The 22,523-nt window shown below is 37.2% G+C and overlaps 1 protein-coding gene across 18 annotated transcripts in view; it reads left to right on the plus strand.

Moving 5' to 3' along the window:
• NEB (nebulin) overlaps positions 1 to 22,523 on the plus strand; it is a 219,245-nt gene that overhangs the window by 22,910 nt on the left and 173,812 nt on the right. For 17 of the 18 annotated variants that reach the window (XM_070768009.1, XM_070767914.1, XM_070767927.1 and 14 more), the window contains exons 13-32: positions 550 to 666; positions 2,343 to 2,447; positions 2,535 to 2,642; positions 2,740 to 2,844; positions 3,262 to 3,360; positions 4,681 to 4,785; positions 5,753 to 5,860; positions 5,946 to 6,059; positions 7,242 to 7,343; positions 7,443 to 7,550; positions 7,640 to 7,744; positions 8,805 to 8,903; positions 11,483 to 11,587; positions 12,162 to 12,269; positions 12,354 to 12,467; positions 16,878 to 17,075; positions 19,073 to 19,180; positions 21,222 to 21,320; positions 22,105 to 22,209; positions 22,297 to 22,404. In XM_070768009.1, the coding sequence (XP_070624110.1) occupies positions 550 to 666; positions 2,343 to 2,447; positions 2,535 to 2,642; positions 2,740 to 2,844; positions 3,262 to 3,360; positions 4,681 to 4,785; positions 5,753 to 5,860; positions 5,946 to 6,059; positions 7,242 to 7,343; positions 7,443 to 7,550; positions 7,640 to 7,744; positions 8,805 to 8,903; positions 11,483 to 11,587; positions 12,162 to 12,269; positions 12,354 to 12,467; positions 16,878 to 17,075; positions 19,073 to 19,180; positions 21,222 to 21,320; positions 22,105 to 22,209; positions 22,297 to 22,404 (2,220 nt within the window). The remainder of the gene's footprint in view (positions 1 to 549; positions 667 to 2,342; positions 2,448 to 2,534; positions 2,643 to 2,739; positions 2,845 to 3,261; positions 3,361 to 4,680; positions 4,786 to 5,752; positions 5,861 to 5,945; positions 6,060 to 7,241; positions 7,344 to 7,442; positions 7,551 to 7,639; positions 7,745 to 8,804; positions 8,904 to 11,482; positions 11,588 to 12,161; positions 12,270 to 12,353; positions 12,468 to 16,877; positions 17,076 to 19,072; positions 19,181 to 21,221; positions 21,321 to 22,104; positions 22,210 to 22,296; positions 22,405 to 22,523) is intronic. The other variant, XM_070767988.1, reaches the window with a different exon arrangement.

Here is a 22,523-nt window from a genome sequence, read left to right on the forward strand (position 1 = left end):
TGAGGCATAGAAGGCTAGATTGATGATGCTTCTAGCTTTTTCTTTAAACATGTGTTGGCAGATAGGCAGCTGGAGGATAAGAGCTGAATGAGGGTTCTGGAGCAGCAGGTATCCAGGACATGATGCACTGTCATTATTATGATGTATATCTTTCTTCTATTATTTCTCCCTCCCTCCCTCTCTCTCTCCCCCCTCTCTCCCTCCCCCACCTCCCCTCACCCTCCTCCCCTCCTCCCTTCCTCCCTCCCTCTCTGAGGGTAGGGAACATGTGTTACTGTTTCTTGAATCTGTCCCGGGACCAGGTGCATAATCAATGCCCTATGGATACTTTTGAATGAATAAATGATGGAAGAAAAGATATCCTGAAAATGTATGCAGTTTCTCCACTGCTGTTATGAGTTACTATGAATATTTTGTTTACAAAATGTCAAGCTGCCAGTTTTCTGAAGAGAAAATTGATTCCTGGAGCGATGTCATAATACGTGTAAAAGAGAAGGAGAACAAAAGTAACATAGAGCGTTACTTTATCACTTTATTTCACTCCCACAGGTAAAATACAAACAAGACTATGAAAAGAATAAAGGAAAAGCAGATTATAATGTACTTCCTGCTTCAGAAAACCCACTGCTCAGGCAGCTGAAGGCGGCAGGAGATGCCCTGAGTGATGTAAGTATATTCTTGTCAAAAGTGGGTTTTTTTAACCTGAGCTGCAAGAGGGATGAAATTTTTCTCCTTCTACAATGACTAAATGCAAATAGAACTTTGCAAATACTTGAAGGTTATGGGGTAGCAGTTTCCCTGGAGCTGTCTAACAGGAAGGCATTAGTGTCTCTGAGTATGATATGTGTCAATTTGGGGAGCCTGTGGACTAGTTCAGTGGGCAGGGAAATCCTCATTTCCTTGAAACTCCAGGAGCCTGTGCCTTTGTGTGGGCAAAAAGTACATTGTAGACGTTTTGTTGTGATTCTGGTGGCGGCAGAAGGAGACTGAAAGGGGAAGACTAGGAGCTGGAGCCGCTTGGTGCCCTACCCTTATGCTCTTCAAGCCTGCTGCTGGACAGAAGGGAAATGTCCTGAATTTCACAACTTCTCTCCCTAACCTCCACCACTTTTTACTCAGGTTTTGACTCCAGAAACCATCATTTGCAGACAGCAAAACTGAAAAGATGGCTCCCTAAGTCTTCACAGGAATTTCTAATAGTGGAATATTAAGAGCTTGTCTAATCCACTGCTTTTCAAATACACTAGATAAGTGAAAACTGGCCTGGCATTAGAAGACACACAGCTCAAGGCCGCTTTGATTATGTATATAAAGAGACTGAACATACTGTCAGTTGAGTTTTTCCCTTTTAATTAGGTAAAGTTTCCCAGCATTTGAGATTATGTGTGGGTTAGTTATCTTTGTCCCTTGAGTTAAATCAGCACCATAGATATGTGTACATGTGACTGACGAGGTGGGGTGAGTGATGTGGCAGGTGAGAGGACAGAAATGAATCTGTTCAAATAGCTCTACTGGGAAATCAGTGCAAAGCACTGTTTCCTGAATGAAGGTCATCTTTATTGAACATAAAAACCCAAGTTCAAATCCATTTTGTTGAAAAAGACAACAATATAAAAATATTAAAAATGAACAGCCCCAGTATGTGTATGTATGACTGATTCCCTTTACTGTCCACCTGAAATTATCACAACATTGTTAATTGGTTATAGTCCAAGATAAAATAAAAAGTTAAAATGACAATGATCTGCTTTATCAGTTGGGCACTGTAAAATCCAGTAATGGTTAGAGCTGAAGATAAGTCTAGAAGAGGAGAAGGGTTGGTAGACTGTTTGTATATACCTTATTTTTAAGATACACAGTCTGTTCATATAATAAGGAACTTTTCCTTGGTAGAAGGAGGAAGAGTGTATACTTCCCTGTGTGCAAGCTTTTTCCATGAAGGGTTTGTTTTTTAAAAAATGAAAAATTTACTGTCACTCAGAATGTTCCTGTTTCTCAGGGCATCATTAGTGAAGAAAGAGTATGTCAGTTGACAGGTAGAAAAGGCAGTAAGTCAGAAATACTCAAGCACCTCTGCAACTAAGGGTTTGGTCTGAGGCAATATATTGGTTTCTTAATTTTTTGGAGAATATTAAACATTTAGGCTTTATAATAATTGCTAATAGAAAAGGTTTAAATCATTCACGACACCCCAAGGTGTGATTGTTAGTTTTAAGACAGTTGACAGGTAAAATCTTTTTTTCTTCTTCCTTTGTTTAGTGTTGGAAAATACAAGTGCAATAATCATCAGCATGGGGGTGATAGGAACCTACTTTAATTGATTTTTTTCTTTCCTTTAACAGAAACTATACAAGGAAAACTATGAAAAGACGAAGGCAAAGAGCATAAATTACTGCGAGACACCCAAATTTAAGCTTGATACAGTTCTGCACAACTTCAGTAGTGATGTAAGACCCCCCACCAGTCATTCCGTCTGTGAAAGCGAAGACCCATCATTTTGCCAATAAACAAATGATATATGTTTTGTCTTTCAGACTAAATATAAAGATTCCTACTTAAAGGATATTTTGGGACATTATGTAGGCAGCTACGAGGATCCGTATCATACACACTGCATGAGAGTCTCAGCTCAGAACAGTGATGTACGTTCTAAGGCAGTTATTTGCCTTTCCAAATAGCACATTTTCAGGGCATGAGTAGAGTGGTTGCATCCTTATGTCCGATTTCTTTTTCTTGTAGAAAAACTACAAGGCAGAATATGAAGAGGACAGAGGCAAAGGCTTCTTCCCCCAGACTATAACTCAAGAATATGAAGCGATCAAAAAACTAGATCAATGTAAAGATGTAAGTCTGTGGTATATACTATGAGCATTACCAACCTCCACAGTATCTAGTGGTCAAGATATTTTTACAAATTTGACACTTCTGCAAACAAATGTTAGCAGGAGACTGTAAGAAACACAATTTATTTTTTAATAGATACACTATTTTCCCTGTGGTCACCCATACGACTCAAGTGTTAAATCTAGCTCATTTTCCCAAAGAAAAGTAATCAGGAATCTGAAGACATGGGACAGTTTCCTATATATATGTAAGAGCATCCCTCAAAAAAAGAACTACAGTCTAACTAGAAAAAAATGTGTTTTATTTCCTACAAGTTTCTTTTCTTTCGGGGGATGGGGATATGCCAGCTTAGCCTATAGGCCAGCTCAGATTTTGACAAGTGATACTACACTAAACCTGATTTCTTTTCTCCCACAGCACACCTACAAAGTCCATCCAGATAAGACAAAATTCACTCAAGTTACTGACTCTCCTGTTCTGATGCAAGCCCAAGTCAATTCTAAGCAGCTGAGTGATGTAAGTTCTCTTAAATATCCAAGAAATCCAGTTTTGAGGGATGATATATCATAGCTCTGTACTTAAAATCCATTTATAAAGAAGGGTTTTTATCCTTGTCATGTTTATTTTAAAAAGACTATGTAAGTTTTAACGAGTTTAACTGGTATACATTTGTAATCACCTAAAATGATCTGATCTGATCTGATCTGAAAAGACTTAGTTACCTTGCATCTTCTTGGGTGGATAACAATTATAATAAGAGTTGTAGAAGAGAAACTAAATGTAGCTTAACACACTGGAGAGCACTTGAATTTGGGGGTCAGACACCAGTGAAAGTGAAAGCGTTAGTCCGTTAGTTGTGTCCTACTCTTTGCAACTACATGGACTGTAGCCTGCCAGGCTCCCCTGTCCATGGAATTCTCCAGGCAAGAATACTGGAGTGGGTTGCCATTCTCTTCTCCAGGGCATCTTCCCAACCCAAGGATTGAACCCAGGTCTCCTGCATTGCAGGCAGATTCTTTACTGTCTGAGCCACCAGGGAAAACTGGATTCAGATTTTAGCACTGTCTTTTATGACCTGGGGGCCTAGACAAGCTGTTGAACCTCTCCATCCCTCACAGTTTCCTTTGATAATATATGCTTGTTTTGAAGATGAAATGAAAAGAAATATGTGCATGGTATGCATCCTGGCCCAGAGCAGGTATTCAGTACATGGGATTTCTCTCGTGCAAGTTTATTTTTGGGAAATGGAGTCTTTGAGATATGTTTTATCATATGAATTTTAAGTGTGAATTTTCAAATTTATGTTGAACTAAAAAAAAATATGAAAATAAAAATAACTTGAGTAGATTTATGGCCAGAAATGGAAGCTTCAGTTAGAGTATCCACAAACCATCATGCATGTGAGGGGACATAATCAGACTTGTTAGAAAATATTCTCCAGTGCGTAAGCAATGACAGCTGAGAAGGAAAGGCTGATACTCTCAGAATCTACAGGACCAACTGTGATATTTAAGGAGGGAAGCTTGTGTCTATGAAAAGCGGCCACCTCCTTCCGTTAGGGTCCTGCCATGGTGCCAGATGTGATACGCGCATCAGCGATCCTCCACACAGGTGCTGATAAGAAAGGCGGCCTGCCCTCACTCTGGATTTCTCTCTTGATCATGACAGCTCTGTCAGTTCTTATTTAACAAAATGTATTTTACATTTATGAGTACATTTCATAAAATGTACATACATTTTATGAAATGTACTCCACATGATTTTTTCTTTTGTATTTTGTAACAATTCTTCTGAGTAGAGAACTAATTTGCTCATTCTTTCCCTCCCCCTCCTCAGCTAAATTACAAAGCAAAACATGAAAACGAAAAGTTCAAGTGTCATATACCTCCAGATACGCCTGCCTTTATCCAGCACAAACTCAACGCCTATAACCTGAGTGATGTGAGTTTCTCATGCACTATGCCTTCTGTTTGACAACTATGCTTTTACTTTTGAGCTGCCTCATTGAATAAACATTTCAGTAATAAAGATGGGAATAAGGGTTAACATTTATATTGTGTTCCCTCTGTGAGGGTAACTCTGAATTCCCCTTTACAAAATGTGTGTAGCAGTCTTGTAAGTAGCTTCACACAATGAGACAGTCTTAATATATTTTAGGCAACCCTCAAAATGTCACTGTTCATGTATGTTTAATCTCAAATCTTAATGTTAGTTCTTTTAGCCATGTATTCTTTTATATTATACTATAATTTTCTTTCAGGACCTGATTATTTAAGATATAGTTTGATTTCGTTTATTTCTCAAGCCTATAATTTCCCTTATATCTCACAAAAAATACTTATTTCTACATGTAAGAGAACTTGCACTGACAAAGATATAGGGTATTCAGAAGTCATAAGGGCAGGTATCCATTGCTATTTTTCATTTCCAAACTTAATTTTATAGAAAAGTCAAGTTACCCATGAGGATTTCAATTTTTTCAACAATTCTATAAATAAGTACTAAAATTATCTAGCATCAGTGAATATTATAATGATCTGTAAAATAACCTTTTCAGAGAACTTTGAGAGCAAATGAAAATGGTGCCTTTATATAATACTAAGTAAGTTAACTGTAGATTATTTGTGCTACTCTGTAAAATATTCGGTGTTAGGAATCAAATATTAGTATGATAACTAGAATGAAGTTAATATATTCTCATGGTGAGTAGAGAAGCTTAATCTTGGAAAATAGGAAGATTCATCTTAAGAATTATCTAAAATAAATTATCTAAAATTTCTTAAACAATGAAAATGGCCTATTTTATATTGAGACAAACTATTGGGTATTGGGTTACCCTTTAGTCTATGAAGTATGATAACATGCATATCACTTTTGCCTATTCCTGTGCTGAAATTTTTCTATCCAGAATATTTATAAACATGACTGGGAGAAGACCAAAGCTAAGAAGTTTGACATTAAGGTGGATGCCATTCCCCTGCTGGCAGCCAAAGCCAACACCAAGATTGCTAGTGATGTGAGTATGGCCTGGGCACCTGGGCGGGGAGGCCTCAGCGATGCTTCCTGATGAGTGGGATCTGACTCATATGATGTCCTTGTAGGTGATGTACAAGAAAGACTATGAGAAAAGCAAAGGGAAGATGATTGGAGCTCTCAGTATTAATGATGACCCCAAGATGCTGCACTCTTTGAAGACGGCCAAAAACCAGAGTGATGTGAGTGCTTTTGTGAACCTGTCTTTAGATGTGGCTGTACTTACTGTTTAATGTAAGCTTGGATGAGACATTAGCCTAAATGAAATCTCAGATTCAGGATGACAAAACATTAAAACCCAGTGGTAAAGAATGATTAACTTCCTCATTCTTATGATGTCTCTGTACTTTGAGACACCAGAGAGTATTGTAAAGCTTCCTTTAATCCCTTAATGCCTTCAGTTTTATTAGGAGGTAAATTACACTAACAATACCATTTTCCTTATTGTTTTTTCTGGAAATAAGCTCAGTATCTCAGTATATCTAAACACCTATTCATTCCATGCCATGACCAAACTCTTGGTACTTAACAAAAATATATACAGAAAAATAAAAGGCAAGAACTGAGAAAACCAGGCTACAGACAAAGTAGGGAAAACTCAGTGAAGCTTAAGTATTTTAGTTTAAGAATTTTATAAAATACTGATCTCATATTAAAGACTTAAAATATTTTATTAAAAATAAAATTTTTTTATAAAAATTGCTTTTCTAATTCATAGCAAAGAAGAAATATTACCTATTCTGTATCGCTTATAAATATTACTGTCTTTATTGAGGATATTTTTTGGACTTATTTATGGAAGAATTAAAAGAGAATGCAAAGAACTACATGATGCACTCAATAACACAGAAAAGTCATATTTCATATATCACTGTTATAAAGTAAAATTTAGGTCTTAATGATAAAAGCCAGCTTCCAGAGGTATTGTAAGATGTGTTTTCGTCAAGTACTGAATGGAATACTTTTCTACAACTGTGCCTAAGTATACAAACTCCACTTTATACCTTTTATAATATTTCATACCAACGCTTAAAAAAATCATTTTCCTTCAAACACATTCAAGTGGGAAAAAATATTTTGAGATAAAAAGTTGTTCAGACAGCAGCATTGGTGAGCTGTGATTTATTCTGGCTGAGAAATATTAGGATAAGTACTGTGTACATATTTATGGTTACTGTAGACTAGATCATATAAGACAAGAGCCCCTACCATATTCATTCTGCTTTTCTGCTTTGTAGAAAATAAATGCTGAAGAAATATAAAAATTTCCATTCCAGTAAAGTTTAGCAGTGACATGAATAGCTTCTATTTCATGAGATATATTCTTTTATTTTCTTTGTTTAATTTTCTTTTTCCTTTGACAGAGATTATACAAGGAAAACTATGAGAAGACAAAGGCAAAGAGCATGAATTACTGTGAGACTCCTAAATATCAACTTGATACCCTGCTGAAGAACTTCAGTGAGGTTCGAAAGGCCACGGTTACCTCTTGGGTTTGAGGGCTCTCCTCCTGTCTGATAAATAACTGTCTATTTGAGTTTGAAAACATATGTTTTCTTTTTCAGGCTAAATATAAAGATTCATATGTACAGAATGTTTTGGGACATTATATAGGCAGTTTTGAGGACCCATATCAAGTACACTGCTTGAAAATTTCAGCTCAAAACAGTGACGTAAGTTTGAAGACAATTGTTCATGCTTCTCAGTAACATTGTTGGGGACAATAGAAATCATGATCTATTTTTGTTCTTTCTCATTACAGAAAAATTACAAAGCAGAATATGAAGAAGATAAAGGGAAATGCTATTTCCCTCAGACAATAACACAAGAATACGAAGCAATCAAGAAGCTAGACCAGTGTAAAGATGTAAGTCAGCTGCCCTGAAGTTTTGAGATTGTGTTTGGCATTCTTGTGCCATCTAGTGGTCAATTCAGCAGTTTAAATGCTAGCATCTAATGGTTCGCAGATGTTAAATTTTATGTTTTGGATAGAATTGGGGAATATAAAAATTACTATGAAGAAAATTAGTTGTTACAAAATGATTTCAGGTTTTATGAACCTTTATTTCCACTAGTCTGTATATACATATATCTACACAAATACATACACACACACATACACACACACACACACATGACTTTTGGGGAAAGAGTGAATATGGTGATTTGTAAGAGATAGGTGTATATTTTACGTGATGGGCTGGCATGTGCCAGACACTGTCCTTGGTGCTGAGAAAGAATAGTGGACAAGTAGGGCTGCTGCTTGTTCCGTGTGCATCTGAGAAGGAGAGACGGACGATAAACAAAGAACATAGAAACTAGAAAGATAGATCAGAAAACTAAAGTGATGCTATAGGGTTAAAATAGAATGATGTGGGTGATGGGGACTGGATGGATACCATAGGTTGGGTGGTCAAGTAATGTCTAAGGCAAAGACTATAGCCGTGCCAAGATCCAGGGAAGAGCAGTGGGAAGAACAGCCTGAGAAGAAACACACTCAGCATGTAAGGACTTGAAAGCATGATGTAACTGACATATACCAGGGAAGGGACAGCAGTAAGAGGTAAAATGGTAGGAGATGAAGGAGGGAGGTGGATTTTGTAGGGGAGGGCTGGTAGGCCAATGTACATTTTACATTGAACCCGAGTCCAGTGGCGAGCCATTGTAAGGCTTCGTCAGGGGGAGGCTAATCTGGTTGCTGAATTGTGGCAGGGAAACCAGTTTGGAGGCAACTTCAGGAGAGAGGGAGATAGAGAAGGAGAGAGGGAGATAGAGAAAGAGAGAGGAAGTGAGAGCGCATCAACCAAGTTTTCAAGAACAAAATGCACTCTATTTTTGGCTGGAAACTTTGTACATGTTATTGTGTATATGAACAAGAATCTAAAGAAACATTATGAAATTTCATTAACAGACCTCTTCTTTTGTAGCATACCTACAAAGTTCATCCAGATAAGACCAAATTCACAGCTGTCACCGATACTCCTGTACTGTTGCAAGCCCAGCTCAACACCAAGCAGCTTAGTGATGTAAGTGGCCTGATTAATGCAAGCATGGGTGACCCAGGATGCTTTGCTTATTGGACGTCAGCATCTACATATTTCACCTTCATGGGCTCATCTGTTATTCCAATAATGTCACTTTTTTCAAGATATAGTCAATAAAATGCAAATGAAGCTGCTAGACTGAATTGTAGCCTCAGGAAGAATGGTGTCAGACAATAGTAAGAATGACTAATAATTCTGCAATAACTCCTCGATTTTTAGTGGGAATTTGCTCATTAGGATCTCTCACATTCCAAAAATAATGCATACTAAAATTTCAAGGCAACTTAAATGACAATAAAAACAGCTACTTGAGTAGGTAACAAGGCAAATTTTCCCCATTCCTAAGTTTGCCAACAAAGGCTTTACAGAAAGAAAAAGAGCACAGAAACAAGGAAGATGCCAGACAATAATACAAAAACTAATATAGGATGTTGATAATATAGAGTTCAAATCAGATGATGTGTGAGAAAGTAATGGGGGTACACTTTGGATTAGGAAGTCAAGGGAGGTCTAAAGTAGAATGATCCAGCCATGCAGCAGTGCTTCTCAAATATTGACGTGTATGTGGGTGATAAATGGAGATTCTGGTTTGGTAGGCCTGGAGGGACTTATATAAACTCCCTAGTCCCCACTTTGAGTAGCTAGGTATGTGTTCATTGCTCAGTCATGTCCAACTCTTTGGCAACCCTATGGACTGTAGCCCACCAGCCTCCTCTGTCCATGGAATTCTCCAGGCAGGAATACTAGAATGGGTAGTCATTCCCTTCTCCAGGGGATCTTCCCAACCCAGGGATCAAACCCAGATCTCATGCATTGCAGGCAAATTCTTTACCAACTGAGCCACCAGGGAAGCCCTGAGTAGCCAGCTAAATCCTGAGGAGTAACATGTGTTCCTCAAGACAGGAAGATGTAATATTCCATTTGCCCTACTTAAACATGGTTTTTAGTAACATGAATTATCTCATGTGCAGTTGGTAAAGGAATATCTACCATTTTTCTACATTCTACATACATGCATTAATATATGATTAATATATACAAATCATATCAATATATGATTTATATATAACAAATCATATTAATATATATCAATATACTATTAATATGCTTAATTATATTAGTAATATATTGATATTATTAATAAAATATATTAATATATTAGTTAATCATACTAATAAATGATCAATTTGTTTTTCTGACTTGCTTTACTCTGTATGACAATCTCTAGGTCCTACCATGTCTCTGAAAATGGCATGAGTTTGTTCCTTTTTATGGCTGAGTAATAGTCCAGTGTGTGTGTGTGTGTGTGTGTGTGTGTGTGTGTGTGTGTGTATGTGCCACATCTTCTTTATCCATTCCTCTGTTGATGGACCTTTAGGTTGCTTCCATGTCCTGGCTGTTGTAAATAGTACTTCCATGAACTTTGGGATGCATATATCTTTTGGAATTATGGTTTTCTCCATAACACTGTAATGCAATTATACACCAACAAAATTTAAAAAAGAAAGTAATGGTGTCAATGTAATCCAAAAGACATATTGGTTCATGTGCAACTTTTCCCAGCATATTAATATTTTGTGTTCCAATGAAGGACAACTAGCTAACATCGGGCTTCCCTGGTAGCTCAGCTGGTAAAGAATCTGCCTACAGTGCCGGAGACCCCAGTTCCATTCCTGGGCTGGGAAGATCCCCTGGAGAAGGGATAGGCTACCCACACCAGTATTCTTGGGCTTCCCTGGTGGCTCAATTGGTAAAGAATCTGCCTGCAATGCAGGAGACCTGGGTTCAGTCTCTGGGTTGGGAAGATCCCCTGGAGAAAGGAATGGCTACCCACTCCAGTATTATGGCCAGGAGAATTCCATAAACTGTATAATAGTTTATGGGGTCGCAAAGAGTCAGACACAACTGAGCAACTTTCACTACTTTCAAATACTAATAACATCAGTGCTGCAACTGAGCTTGGCAAGCGGCAGAGGAATGTAATCTTGTGCATGGTGCCCAGGAACCACCTTCTCTTCTCATTGTCCTGGTAAGGTCAGGGGTTCTGTCTTGAAGAATCTGAAATGCATGGTTCTTCTCAGTGCATTTGCCTTTAACTCCAAAATTCAACAGCCTCATTCCTTCTTTATACTCTTTTCCTTCCACCTAATGTCACCTTTTAAAAATTTCAAATAAAATCCCATATCTTGTACTTTTGATAAGAATTTATGTATCTTTTTTAAGCTGTTCTAGCATTCTATTTAGAGTTATTATTTTTGTCAGTGCTCCGATTACATAGATTTTGAATGTTCGTGTTCTCAAAGCACACCCCAGAGGACAATGAGATTCCCATATATACATTGTGGTGGCATTTACAAAATGATAACCCAGAGTTGTTTTATACCAGCGTTCATGAAAGAGGAAGTGAGTCTGGATCCTATGCTGAATTTTTACTGGATAGACTATTTCTTTGAGTCATTTTTCTAAAAAGGATAGTAATGACTTAGCTATATACATTCTCCTTTATAAACTCAAGGAAGTTCCTACCCTGACCTGTTTGGCTACTCTCTATTGCTTTTTAGCTGAATTACAAGGCAAAGCATGAAGGTGAGAAGTTCAAGTGCCACATACCAGCAGATGCTCCACAGTTTATACAACATAGAGTCAACGCCTATAACCTGAGTGATGTGAGTACCGTATATGTTGGTGTATGGAATAAGAGGAAATATTATGAATGCTTAAAAGGACCAGATTAAGAGTTATGCAAATAAACAACTGTTGAGATGCTTGCCAGAGTGCCAAATGGAGCTTTTGAACTCAAATGCTCTTAAGACTTTCTGGTAGCCATTTGATGTCATTTTCCATAGTCTCTGTTACTATCAGAAACATTCTTTCAATCACCCTGCCCCCTTCCTCCCCACCAATCCGTAGAGTTTCACAAGATCTCTCATATTCTTATAAGGAAATGTCACATTTCCCCTTCTCCAGTTGGTTGTCAGGTTATATTATCCTTTATGTATCAAGATAGCAGAGTCTTTAGAAAGTTTACAGAACCCTGGAAAGAATATATTATACTTATTTTGTGGTGGAGGAAAGAAGCTAGAGGATAGATAATAAGCTATATTATCATTTGGTAAATATAGTATTAAGTAGGTAAAGTAAGTCTCTATACAAAGTTTCAATCTGTTTTTAAATTTTTACTGAGTTAATCTGTATTAGATATTGTTCTTAAAATTCCTGTGCTGAAATTTTTCTGTCCAGAATATTTATAAACATGACTGGGAGAAGACCAAAGCTAAGAAGTTTGACATTAAGGTGGACGCCATTCCCCTGCTGGCAGCCAAAGCCAACACCAAGATCGCTAGTGATGTGAGTATGGCCTGGGCACCTGGGTACGGGGCCTCAGCGATGCTTCCTGATGAGTGGGATCTCACTCGTGTGATGTCCTTGCAGGTGATGTACAAGAAAGACTATGAGAAAAGCAAAGGGAAGATGATTGGAGCTCTCAGTATTAATGATGACCCCAAGATGCTGCACTCATTGAAGACAGCCAAAAACCAGAGTGATGTGAGTGCTTTTCTCAATCTGTCTTATTTTTAGTATTGTGTCCCAGGTAATATGGCCAAGGATAGAGATGTAAAAGGATTGCATCAGGTTCATAACAACAAACTGCTGAGCAGAACTTTAAAAGTAGAATGATTCCCCAAGTTTTTGTGCCTCTCATGTTTCAGGAGAGAAATTATTTGTACTTGATTACCATTTCACTTTGAAAGACTTATGTGCTCATATTTAGTAGAATATTGAGTATAATTTTTAGCATCATTTGGAAAACATTAAGATATTTTCATATTTTCTAATGGAAGAGTAACTTCTAAAATTAAGTTTCAAAAAGTGGCCTAATTTTGAAAGAAAAATCATGAGTCAGAGATAAAAATCTTAGTATAGTGAACCTTGCTCTTTATTGACTTTAGTAATTAGTATTGACCTAGATCTAAGGAAAAATATACCATTAATTATAGTTACATTTGAGAATCTGATAAAATATTTGGATTATCTCTTCAGAAAAATGGAGGTTTTTCACACCTTTACCTTTCAGAGAATTCATGGATTCCCTAAATATTGCCTTTAGGCCATCTATCATCTTCCAGTTAAAATTCTTAGCATAGAGAGGTAAACATACACTATCACAAATTATATATACACTATATTTTAAAATGCTTAATGAATCCCTTGAGAGTGGTAAGAATGTTCAACATAGCTTGAAATATTAGTTTTTCATGATGAAAGAGAAAGGTGTTTATATCTTTTGCTTTCATTTTAACCATGTGAAAGGATGAGATTTAGAGCATTCCCTCCATATACAAAAATAAACTCAAAATGCATTAAAGACCTGAAATCATGAAACTCCTAGAAGAGAACCTAGGTAGGACACTCTTTGACATAAATTGTAGTAATATTTTTTGGAATCTGTCTCATAAGGCAAAAGAAATAAAAACAAATGGGACATAATTAAAAGCTTTTGCATAGCAAAATGAAGAGACAATCTATGAAATAGAAAATATTTGCAAATGATATAACACACAAGGGGTTAACATCCAAAATAAACAAACAGCTCGTACAGCTCAGTACCAAGGAAACAATAAAAAAAAAAAATGGGCAGAAAATTTGAATAGACGTTTTTCCAAAGAAGACATATAGATGGCTAACAGGCACGTGAAAAGATGTTCAACATGCTTGATTTTTGGCAGAAAGCATCACAATTCTGTAAAGCAATTATCCTTCAATTAAAAAATAAATTTAAAATTTTAAGTGTTCAACATAGCTAATTATTAGAGAAATACAAATCAAAACAACAATGAGATATCACCTTACACCTATTAGAATCAGATCAGATCAGATCAGTCACGTCCGACTCTTTGCGACCCCATGAATTGCAGCACGCCAGGCCTCCCTGTCCATCACCAACTCCTGGAATTCACTCAGACTCATGTCCATTGAGTCAGTGATGCCATCCAGCCATCTCATCCTCTGTCGTCCCCTTCTCCTCTTGCCTCCAATCCCTCCCAGCATCAGAGTCTTTTCCAATGAGTCAACTCTTCGCATGAGGTGGCCAAAGTACTGGAGTTACAGCTTTAGCATCATTCCCTCCAAAGAAATCCCAGGGCTGATCTCCTTCAGAATGGACTGGTTGGATCTCCTCGCAGTCCAAGGGACTCTCAAGAGTCTTCTCCACCACCACAGTTCAAAAGCATCAGTTCTTCGGTGCTCAGCCTTCTTCACAGTCCAACTCTCATATCCATACATGACCACAGGAAAAACCATAGCCTTGACTAGACAGACCTTTGTTGGCAAAGTAATGTCTCTGCTTTTGAATGTGCTATCTAGGTTGGTCATAACTTTCCTTCCAAGGAGTAAGCGTCTTTTAATTTCATGGCTGCAGTCACCATCTGCAGTGATTTTGGAGCCCAGAAAAATAAAGTCTGCCACTGTTTCCACTGTTTCCCCATCTATTTCCTATTAAGTGATCGGACCGGATGCCATGATCTTCGTTTTCTGAATGTTGAGCTTTAAGCCAACTTTTTCACTCTCCACTTTCACTTTCATCAAAAGGCTTTTGGGTTCCTCTTCACTTTCTGCCATAAGGGTGGTGTCATCTGCATATCTGAGGTTATTGATATTTCTCTGGGCAATCTTGATTCCAGCTTGTGTTTCTTCCAGTCCAGCATTTCTCATGATGTACTCTGCATATAAGTTAAATAAGCAGGGTGACAATATACAGCCTTGATGTACTCCTTTTCCTATTTGGAACCAGTTTGTTGTCCCTATTAGAATGCCTATCATCAAAAAGTCTAAAAATAACAAATATTGGCAAGGATATAGAGAAAAGAGAACTCTCCTACACTGTTGGTGGGAATGTAAGTTGGTGCAGCCATTACGGAAAACAGTATGGAGTTTCCTTAAAAAACTAAAAGTGGAGCTACCACATGATCCAGCAGTCCCACTCCTGGGCTTATACCTAGAAAAGAGAAAGACTCTAGTTCAAAAAGATACATTCAGACCAATATTCGCAGCAGCCTTATTTACAATAGCTAAATATGGAAGCAACCTAAGTGTCCAACAAATGAATGGATAAACAAGATGTGGTATATGTATACTATTGAGTATCACTCAGCCATAAATAAGAAGGAAATTCTGCCGTTTGCAGCAGTGTGGTTGTACCTAGAGGATATTATGCTTGTAAAATAAGTCAGAGAAAGACAAATATTGTATGATATCACTTGAGTGTGGAATCTAGAAAATAAAATGAATGTACATAACAAAACAGAGATAGATATAGAAAACAAACTTGTAGTTACCCGTGGGAAGAGGGAGAGAGGGGCAAGATAGGGGTAGAGGATTAAGAGATACAAACTGCTTATGTATAAAATAGATACACAATTAGGATATATTTTAGAGCACAGAATTATCACAGTTATAGCCATTATCTTGTAACTTTTCACAGAGTGTAATCTAAAACTACTGACTTACTCTGCTGTCCACCTGAAGCTAATATTGTAAATCAACTGTACTTCAATTTACAAATACAGCCATTTGGATCTTTGACAGCCTTTTATATGTACTGACAGGTGTGAGCTGGTTTGAATTTGAACGAGAGTTAGAGCAACATAGTTGAGGGAATTCCCTGGTGATCTAGCAGTTAGGACTCTGCTTTCCCTGCCGGGGCATGACTTTAATCCCTGGTCAGGGATCTAAGATCATATAAGCTGCGTGACCAAAACAGTTTAGTCAAAAGCACTTCCACACACCAACTGCTATTACAACATTGCTTTATCTGTTTATTTCTAATAAAGACAAACTATCTTCTTCGGTGTTCTTGCATGCCATCAGAAAGTGGCCATATTTTATCATCATAAACCAGGGCCTAGATTTTACAATTAAGAGATATATTTATTCTATGAAACTGACTACCCATGAAAGATTAAAAGGAAGATTACATTCCCTAGTAAAGCTAAAAGATCAGATTATTTGCAGAAGGAATTCCTATAGGAACTTTATAATGCACATCCATACTTGCTACCTTGGATCACTGTCTTAGTGCTTATGTGATTACAGGGAAATATAATGGGTTTAGAATTTTCCTAAGGGTACTGGGCCAGAATTTTTCTGTTAAGGTAATTGGTGAGCAAACATGATGAAGCTGGGCTTTGACCTAATTAGCATCCTCTCCAACCATTCCAGAAAACCAGCCAATGAAAGTTCCTTCTGAGGCCCAGTCAGGACATCTGGTTTATGAGAACACTGTACATAAAGACCAAGGTTACTTTCATGGCTCAGTTTCATAAATTTTTCTCCTTTGAGGTCTTGTAGCTGCTGAAATCTGAAGCTTCTTTTAAATTGTAACCAAAATTAAACTTAGTATGAACAAAAACCTTTGGGGTTCTCAGTGGAGCTTATTTATTGTCCAAACTAGAATAGTCAGGTTGAAAAATCAGTAACTATTCATTTAAAGATGACTTTAGAAAAGTCAAGTGTACAGCCCTATTTACGAAGTAGTCATTTTATACAATCAGAAGTATGAAGGGCTTGTCATATAATTTTTGATAATTTAAAAAATACTTCTTTAGTGGAAAACTCTTCAACGGTTATTACCTTGATAGAAATAATGCTTATTAGTGGTCCTTGAAAAACCCTATTTCAAAATAAAATAATAGCTGCCTGAAGCAGAAACTGTGGCCCATTCATAATGTCTGACAGTTCCTCTTTAACCTAAAAAAAGAGATTTGAGAAAATCTGACCATGTATGATTTGAGGGGGGAGGTGTTCAATAAGTGAAACATATCAAATTTTAAGAAAAAATCTCTAACTAGATGTCTGGGTCTATATCTCTAACTTGTATTTATTGCTTAATAGAGATCTCTGCTTTTCTGCAAATCCGTTGAAGGTTTGTATTAATAATTGGTAATTTCTTGTTCACAGCATGAATATCGTAAAGACTATGAAAAGTCAAAAACTATCTACACAGCACCTCTTGACATGCTCCCACTCACTCATGCTAAGAAATCTCAGGCAATTGCCAGCGATGTGGACTATAAGCACCTCTTACACAATTATAGCTACCCGCCCGACAGCGTTAATGTGGACCTTGCCAAGAAGGCTTATGCACTGCAGAGCGATGTGAGTAACCAGATTTTCTCTATTCCTGCTATTTAAGGTAGAAACTGAGAAGGGTTTCTAAGCTTAGTGATGTTTTTGGCAATTCTCATAAGTGTCTGCACTGTCTTCTGTATGTAGCCAATATGTGATGAGAAAATGATCCTGGGGATTCTATGAGAGCACACTCTTCAGGGTTAGAAAGGCCTGGGGCTGGCAGGCACCCCATCACATTGCTTTTGGGAAACTGATCAAATTTGCTGAGTTTAGAGTCCTCCTCATAAAATTGGAATAATATAAAAGAATTGTTGTGATTATTTAAATGCATTCAAAATACTTTTAGCATGGTGCCAGGCCCTGGTGAATTCTCAATAAACATTTGCTAGTTTTATCATCACCATTAGCATAATTATCACATTCATCAGTCAGTAAATTTTGTATAGGTTGCTATCTTGTCTGAAAATAAAATGTATGATTTATCATATTACTTTTTATTATAGCTGGGTTTTTTCCTGCAGATCAAAACATCTTTAGGCAAATCGATTTGTCTGAGCTAAACAACTGAACACCTTGTCCTAACAATTCAATTTTTTTTAGTGGTAAAATATGCATAACATAATGTTGGCCATATTTACCATTTTTAAGTGTACAGTTCAGCAGCAGTTAATTACACTGTTGTAAAATCACCCTCAGAACTTTTTCGTCTTACAAGAATTAAATCTTATGTGCCTTAAATAATTCCCATTTCCTCTTCTCCTCAGCCCCTGTCAACCACCCTTCTACTTTCTTTGATCTCACATTAATGGAATTATGTAGTGCTTGCCTTTTTCTGATTGGCTTATATCATTTAGCATGATGTCCTCAAGGTTCATTCATAGTGTGCGTGTCACAATTTCCTTCCTTTCTGAGGCTGAATAATGTTCCATTTTGCATGTATATATGGTATTTGATTTATCCATTCGTCCGTCAGTGAACATTTGGGTAGTTTCCCCCTCTAGGCTATTGAGAATAATGCTACAGTGAACATGGGTGCATGAATATCTTTAAGACCCGCTTTCCATCCTTTTGAGTGTATACGCAGAAGTAGAATTTCTGGATGATAAAATAGTTATATTTTTAACTTTTTGAGAAACTGCTATACTGTTTTCTATATCAGCTGAACAATTTTACATTCTCATGACTAAAAATTCCACTTTATGAATTATTATCCTTTTGTTTGTTTCATTTTTTTATGTTTCGTCCTCCCAAATAGATCAGTTTTCTCAAAGGCAGGAACCAGTGGTTTCTTGATTTTTCATTCCATTTAAAAGGCCCCCACTGATCTAAATTTTGTATCTAGAGCATATGTTTTAGGTATCATCTATAGCCAGACAACAAGAGTTGGTTAAGAGTAGGTTATTATTTTAATAGCATCAAGTAACTGTCCCCCAGATAGGTTCAATTCCAAATGATAACCGCTCTCCATAAGCAAATTATTGAATACAACTATTTTAAAATGCATTGTTAGCTAATGGAGAAACACTTTTAAGCTGACCATTACACATGAAGGCAATGTGTGTAAACACTTAATACAAATAATTACTATCAAGTCTTATCAGCAAATAAGCAAAATTATCCATCTTCAATATGGCCTTTAGTGACATAGAAACACAATACTAGTGTTCTAGAGAGCAAACAGATCTGATGATCAAAATATAGCAATTTTATTTGTTCTTTGAAATATAGTTTTGAATTTAGCATTTTCCGGATTGGAATTATAATTCCACATACTGGGAAATAAGAATGAAGGAGAATATATGCCAACTAGAAAGAAGGAGACTATATGCCAACTAGAAAGAACAGTGAAAACCTAAGGACTGTTAAAATTCTCTCCCCAAGGAAATGTTTAAAATAACTTCAACGCATGGAGTAAGGAATCTGGTCAGAAATCTTACAAGCATTTTGGGGGGGAAAATGTTAATGATTTTACAAATAAGGATGGCTCTGAATAAAGAAGTGTAACCTTTTTCTCGGTGTTCTAGGTCGAATACAAAGCTGACTACAACAGCTGGATGAAGGGTTGTGGCTGGGTGCCTTTTGGGTCCTTAGAAATGGAAAAGGCAAAGCGAGCATCAGACATTCTGAATGAGGTACAGCCGTCACCTCTCTGTGTGTCACAGAGACAGAGTTGCAAATGTGTCGTGTTAAAACCCCCAAACCATGGGAAGGGCCTCCTTTACCACTTCATTTTCTGGTATTATTGCTACAGGAAGAAACCAAATTATCACGTGTATTCATTATCTCAGTAGATAATTGTACCCCTTCACATCACCAAAGTCATTTATGTTAACCATTTATGGCAGAAATATCTTCAACAACTTTATTGAGGTATAGTTTGCATACCACAGAATTTACATATTTTAAGTATACGCTTTGACAAGTTTTATTAAATCCATACAGTTTATAGCCATCCCCACAACCGAATTTTTTTTTTGAATGGTAAACACATCTTTATTTTTCAGAAGCAAGCTAGTAAATGAGTAATATACTTTGAAATACATAAAGCAGGAGTGAAATCATCATGGTCAAGGGAGGCTGGACTGGAAGTTTGGTTAGGTCACTGGATGTATCAAGAGATCAGTTCAAGGCTGCTTCAATTTTGGCCTTGGGTTTCATGAGATTCCCCCTACTAGTTAGGAATTGTTTTAGCAGCAGGAAAAAGAATATTTGAAATTATGGAGGCTACTCACATACTTTGCCTTCAAAATAGCTAGGAGGGAGTTGGCTGCTGGCATATATTCAGTGATGTCAGACCCACAATTGAATTTTAAGATGCTAAATTTTTTCCCCCAAAATTCCCACACCCATTTTCAACCCCAGACAATTACAGATCTTCTTTCCATCTCTATAATTTTCTTTTCCAGAAATATCTTTTGAATCAGGATTCTTTCACTTAGCGTAATGTTTTTGAGGTTCATCCATATTTCTACATGTGTCCAAAATATGTTTCTTTTTATTAGTAGTATTCCTTTGTATGGCTATATCCCATTTTGGTTGTCCAACTGGGCATACACATATTTTTCCCCCAAAATATGGTGATTGTAAATTGTGCATATAATGACAATTATAGAGACACTTTTCTTTGAAGTATTATTGTTCCCTGTGCTATATTCCTGATGGCTTTGAAGTAGTGTATATATTGTTATTCAGTCTAAAAAGAAACAGTGGTGATCCTGGGGTTCTTAAAGCAGTCGCTTCTTTGACAACAGCTGAACACTGCCACTGCTGTAAGGTTTATCTGTCATCCAGGAAATTAGACCACACGGAGCAGGATCAGAGGTGCTAAGTGAGGGTTGTCTTCCACACCCAGGTTTTTGTTCTTGTTGTTTTGTACTGCTGTTTGTTTATTTTGGGTAGAAACTCCTTTATCTACTCAAGAGAGATCATTCAGAAGGAGCTCTTCTGGGTTGGTGGTTTTCAGAAATTTGAAGTGGAAAGAGGGGATGCTTCTATATACACAGAGAGGGATTATAATATGCATGAAGGAAGAGAACTAGGAAAAGAATATAGGAATGAGGGTGGCTGATGTTGATAGCTCCCAATTGAGACACCTTCCCACTGTCCCCTCTCCTGTGTCTCTTTAGCACTTTGGTGATAATTTATGTATTAACCACATTAAGGCTTGCAAAGTGAAAGTCCTCCCTTCTTTGTTCATAAACCAGAGCTGTTGCCCTAGTTCCTCAACTGGAAAACTTTAGTTGCTGATGGAGTGACAGGGATAATGGCACCCCTGAGAGCTTCTAAGTGTCATGCAAAACTACTCCACTTGTCCTTGCCTCTTTTCTGTTAATCCTTTAGAAAGCTCTGTGAGGTTTCAGGATTCTACTGAGCTGACAGTGCCTTCTTTCATATCATAAACAGGAAATTAAGAGAGTGAAGTCGGTTCCTGAAAGTTGTATTGGTCTGTACTCTCCCCAAACAATTGAAAATTAAAACGATCTCTTTAAATGCTGGCTTTTGTACTGTATTCATTCCCCCTGCACCCACCCAAGCCAACAAAAAATCTAGTATTTTTACATTTTAAAAATCAGGAAAAATTCTTGTCCCTACAAAATGAATTTGTAAGATTTTGATACATATTAGCCTTTGGTGAAAGTAATATTCTTTTTCTCTTTTTAATTCATCAAACAGAAAAAATATCGCCAACATCCAGATACTCTGAAGTTTACTTCAATTGAAGATGCTCCAATTATAGTACAATCTAAGATTAACCAAGCCCAGAGGAGTGATGTAAGTGCTAATTCTCTCTGTATTTAAATGTTAACTAATACAAATATATGTGTATTCCAAATGTAATGATCACTGTACTTACCACACAATCTAAAGAGACTCGAGTATGTGAGCAACAGTATAATTCCTCAGCTCTTCATTAATAAAATCACACCCTATTTATATCTTTAGAAGATTATGTATTTTGTGCTGACAATTTTTTTTAGCACAATTATACGGTGCTTTACAAGGACAAGGTAAGAGGGACTTCTTTGATAACCAGAAACACAAACTTATATCTAGGAAAGATTAGGAAAGCGAATGTAGATATTACATCATATGAAGGAGTTACTATTTTAAGTCAGAGTTAACACAAAAATCATGCTTAGTAAAAACTATCCCTAAGTTCCGTTAGTCACTCACTGCTCACAAAGTATAATATAGGGAGTTTGTGAATCCTACCCTATTATCTTTTTCTATGCTCAAAAAAGTGTCTGGAGGTTAACTTTGTCATTGGGTCACCTCCCTGGGCTCCTAGGTAGGTGCCCCACCTCAATCTGGAGTTTCTTAGCTCATACCAAGGGACTTTTGCCAAGGCTAAACTGGCACTAAGATCAGACCCTGTGCAATGGCATAGGAGACCTTAAATGCCTACAGATATTTTCAAGTGAATATGGAGATGGCTCTGAGTGTGTGTTTCATAAAAAACTCCTCTATGCAGTGTGATCTGCTCAGAAATTTTCCTGTGCCATTAAACACTTTCCTGTACTTTATTCATTTGTTTATGCTTTTTATTCCCTTTCAGGTTGCCTACAAAGCCAAAGGAGAGGAAGTTATTCACAAGTACAGTCTGCCAGCGGACCTGCCCCAGTTCATTCAGGCTAAAGTCAATGCCTACAATATCAGCGAGGTGTGCACGAGGGTTCAGTTGCTCACGGAGGGTTAAGCCTTTTCTGCATGTGGTCTGAGTTATCTTCAAATGACATTTTTCTTGCAGAATTTGTACAAAGCAGACTTGAAAGATTTGAGCAAGAAGGGATACGACCTGAGAATTGATGCGATTCCCATCAAAGCTGCCAAAGCAGCCAGGCAGGCAGCAAGTGATGTAAGTCCAGCTGGTGGTCTCCTGTGTGTAACCAGAAAATGTGGGCTGGTGGGCTTGTTACCCAAGTCACCACGTCTGGTGTCCCTGACTTGGAGCAAGCCAGGCTGAAACAATTCAGG

Source organism: Bos indicus, chromosome 2 (genome assembly GCF_029378745.1).
Source record: "Bos indicus isolate NIAB-ARS_2022 breed Sahiwal x Tharparkar chromosome 2, NIAB-ARS_B.indTharparkar_mat_pri_1.0, whole genome shotgun sequence".
NCBI classification, from domain to species: Eukaryota; Metazoa; Chordata; class Mammalia; order Artiodactyla; family Bovidae; genus Bos; species Bos indicus.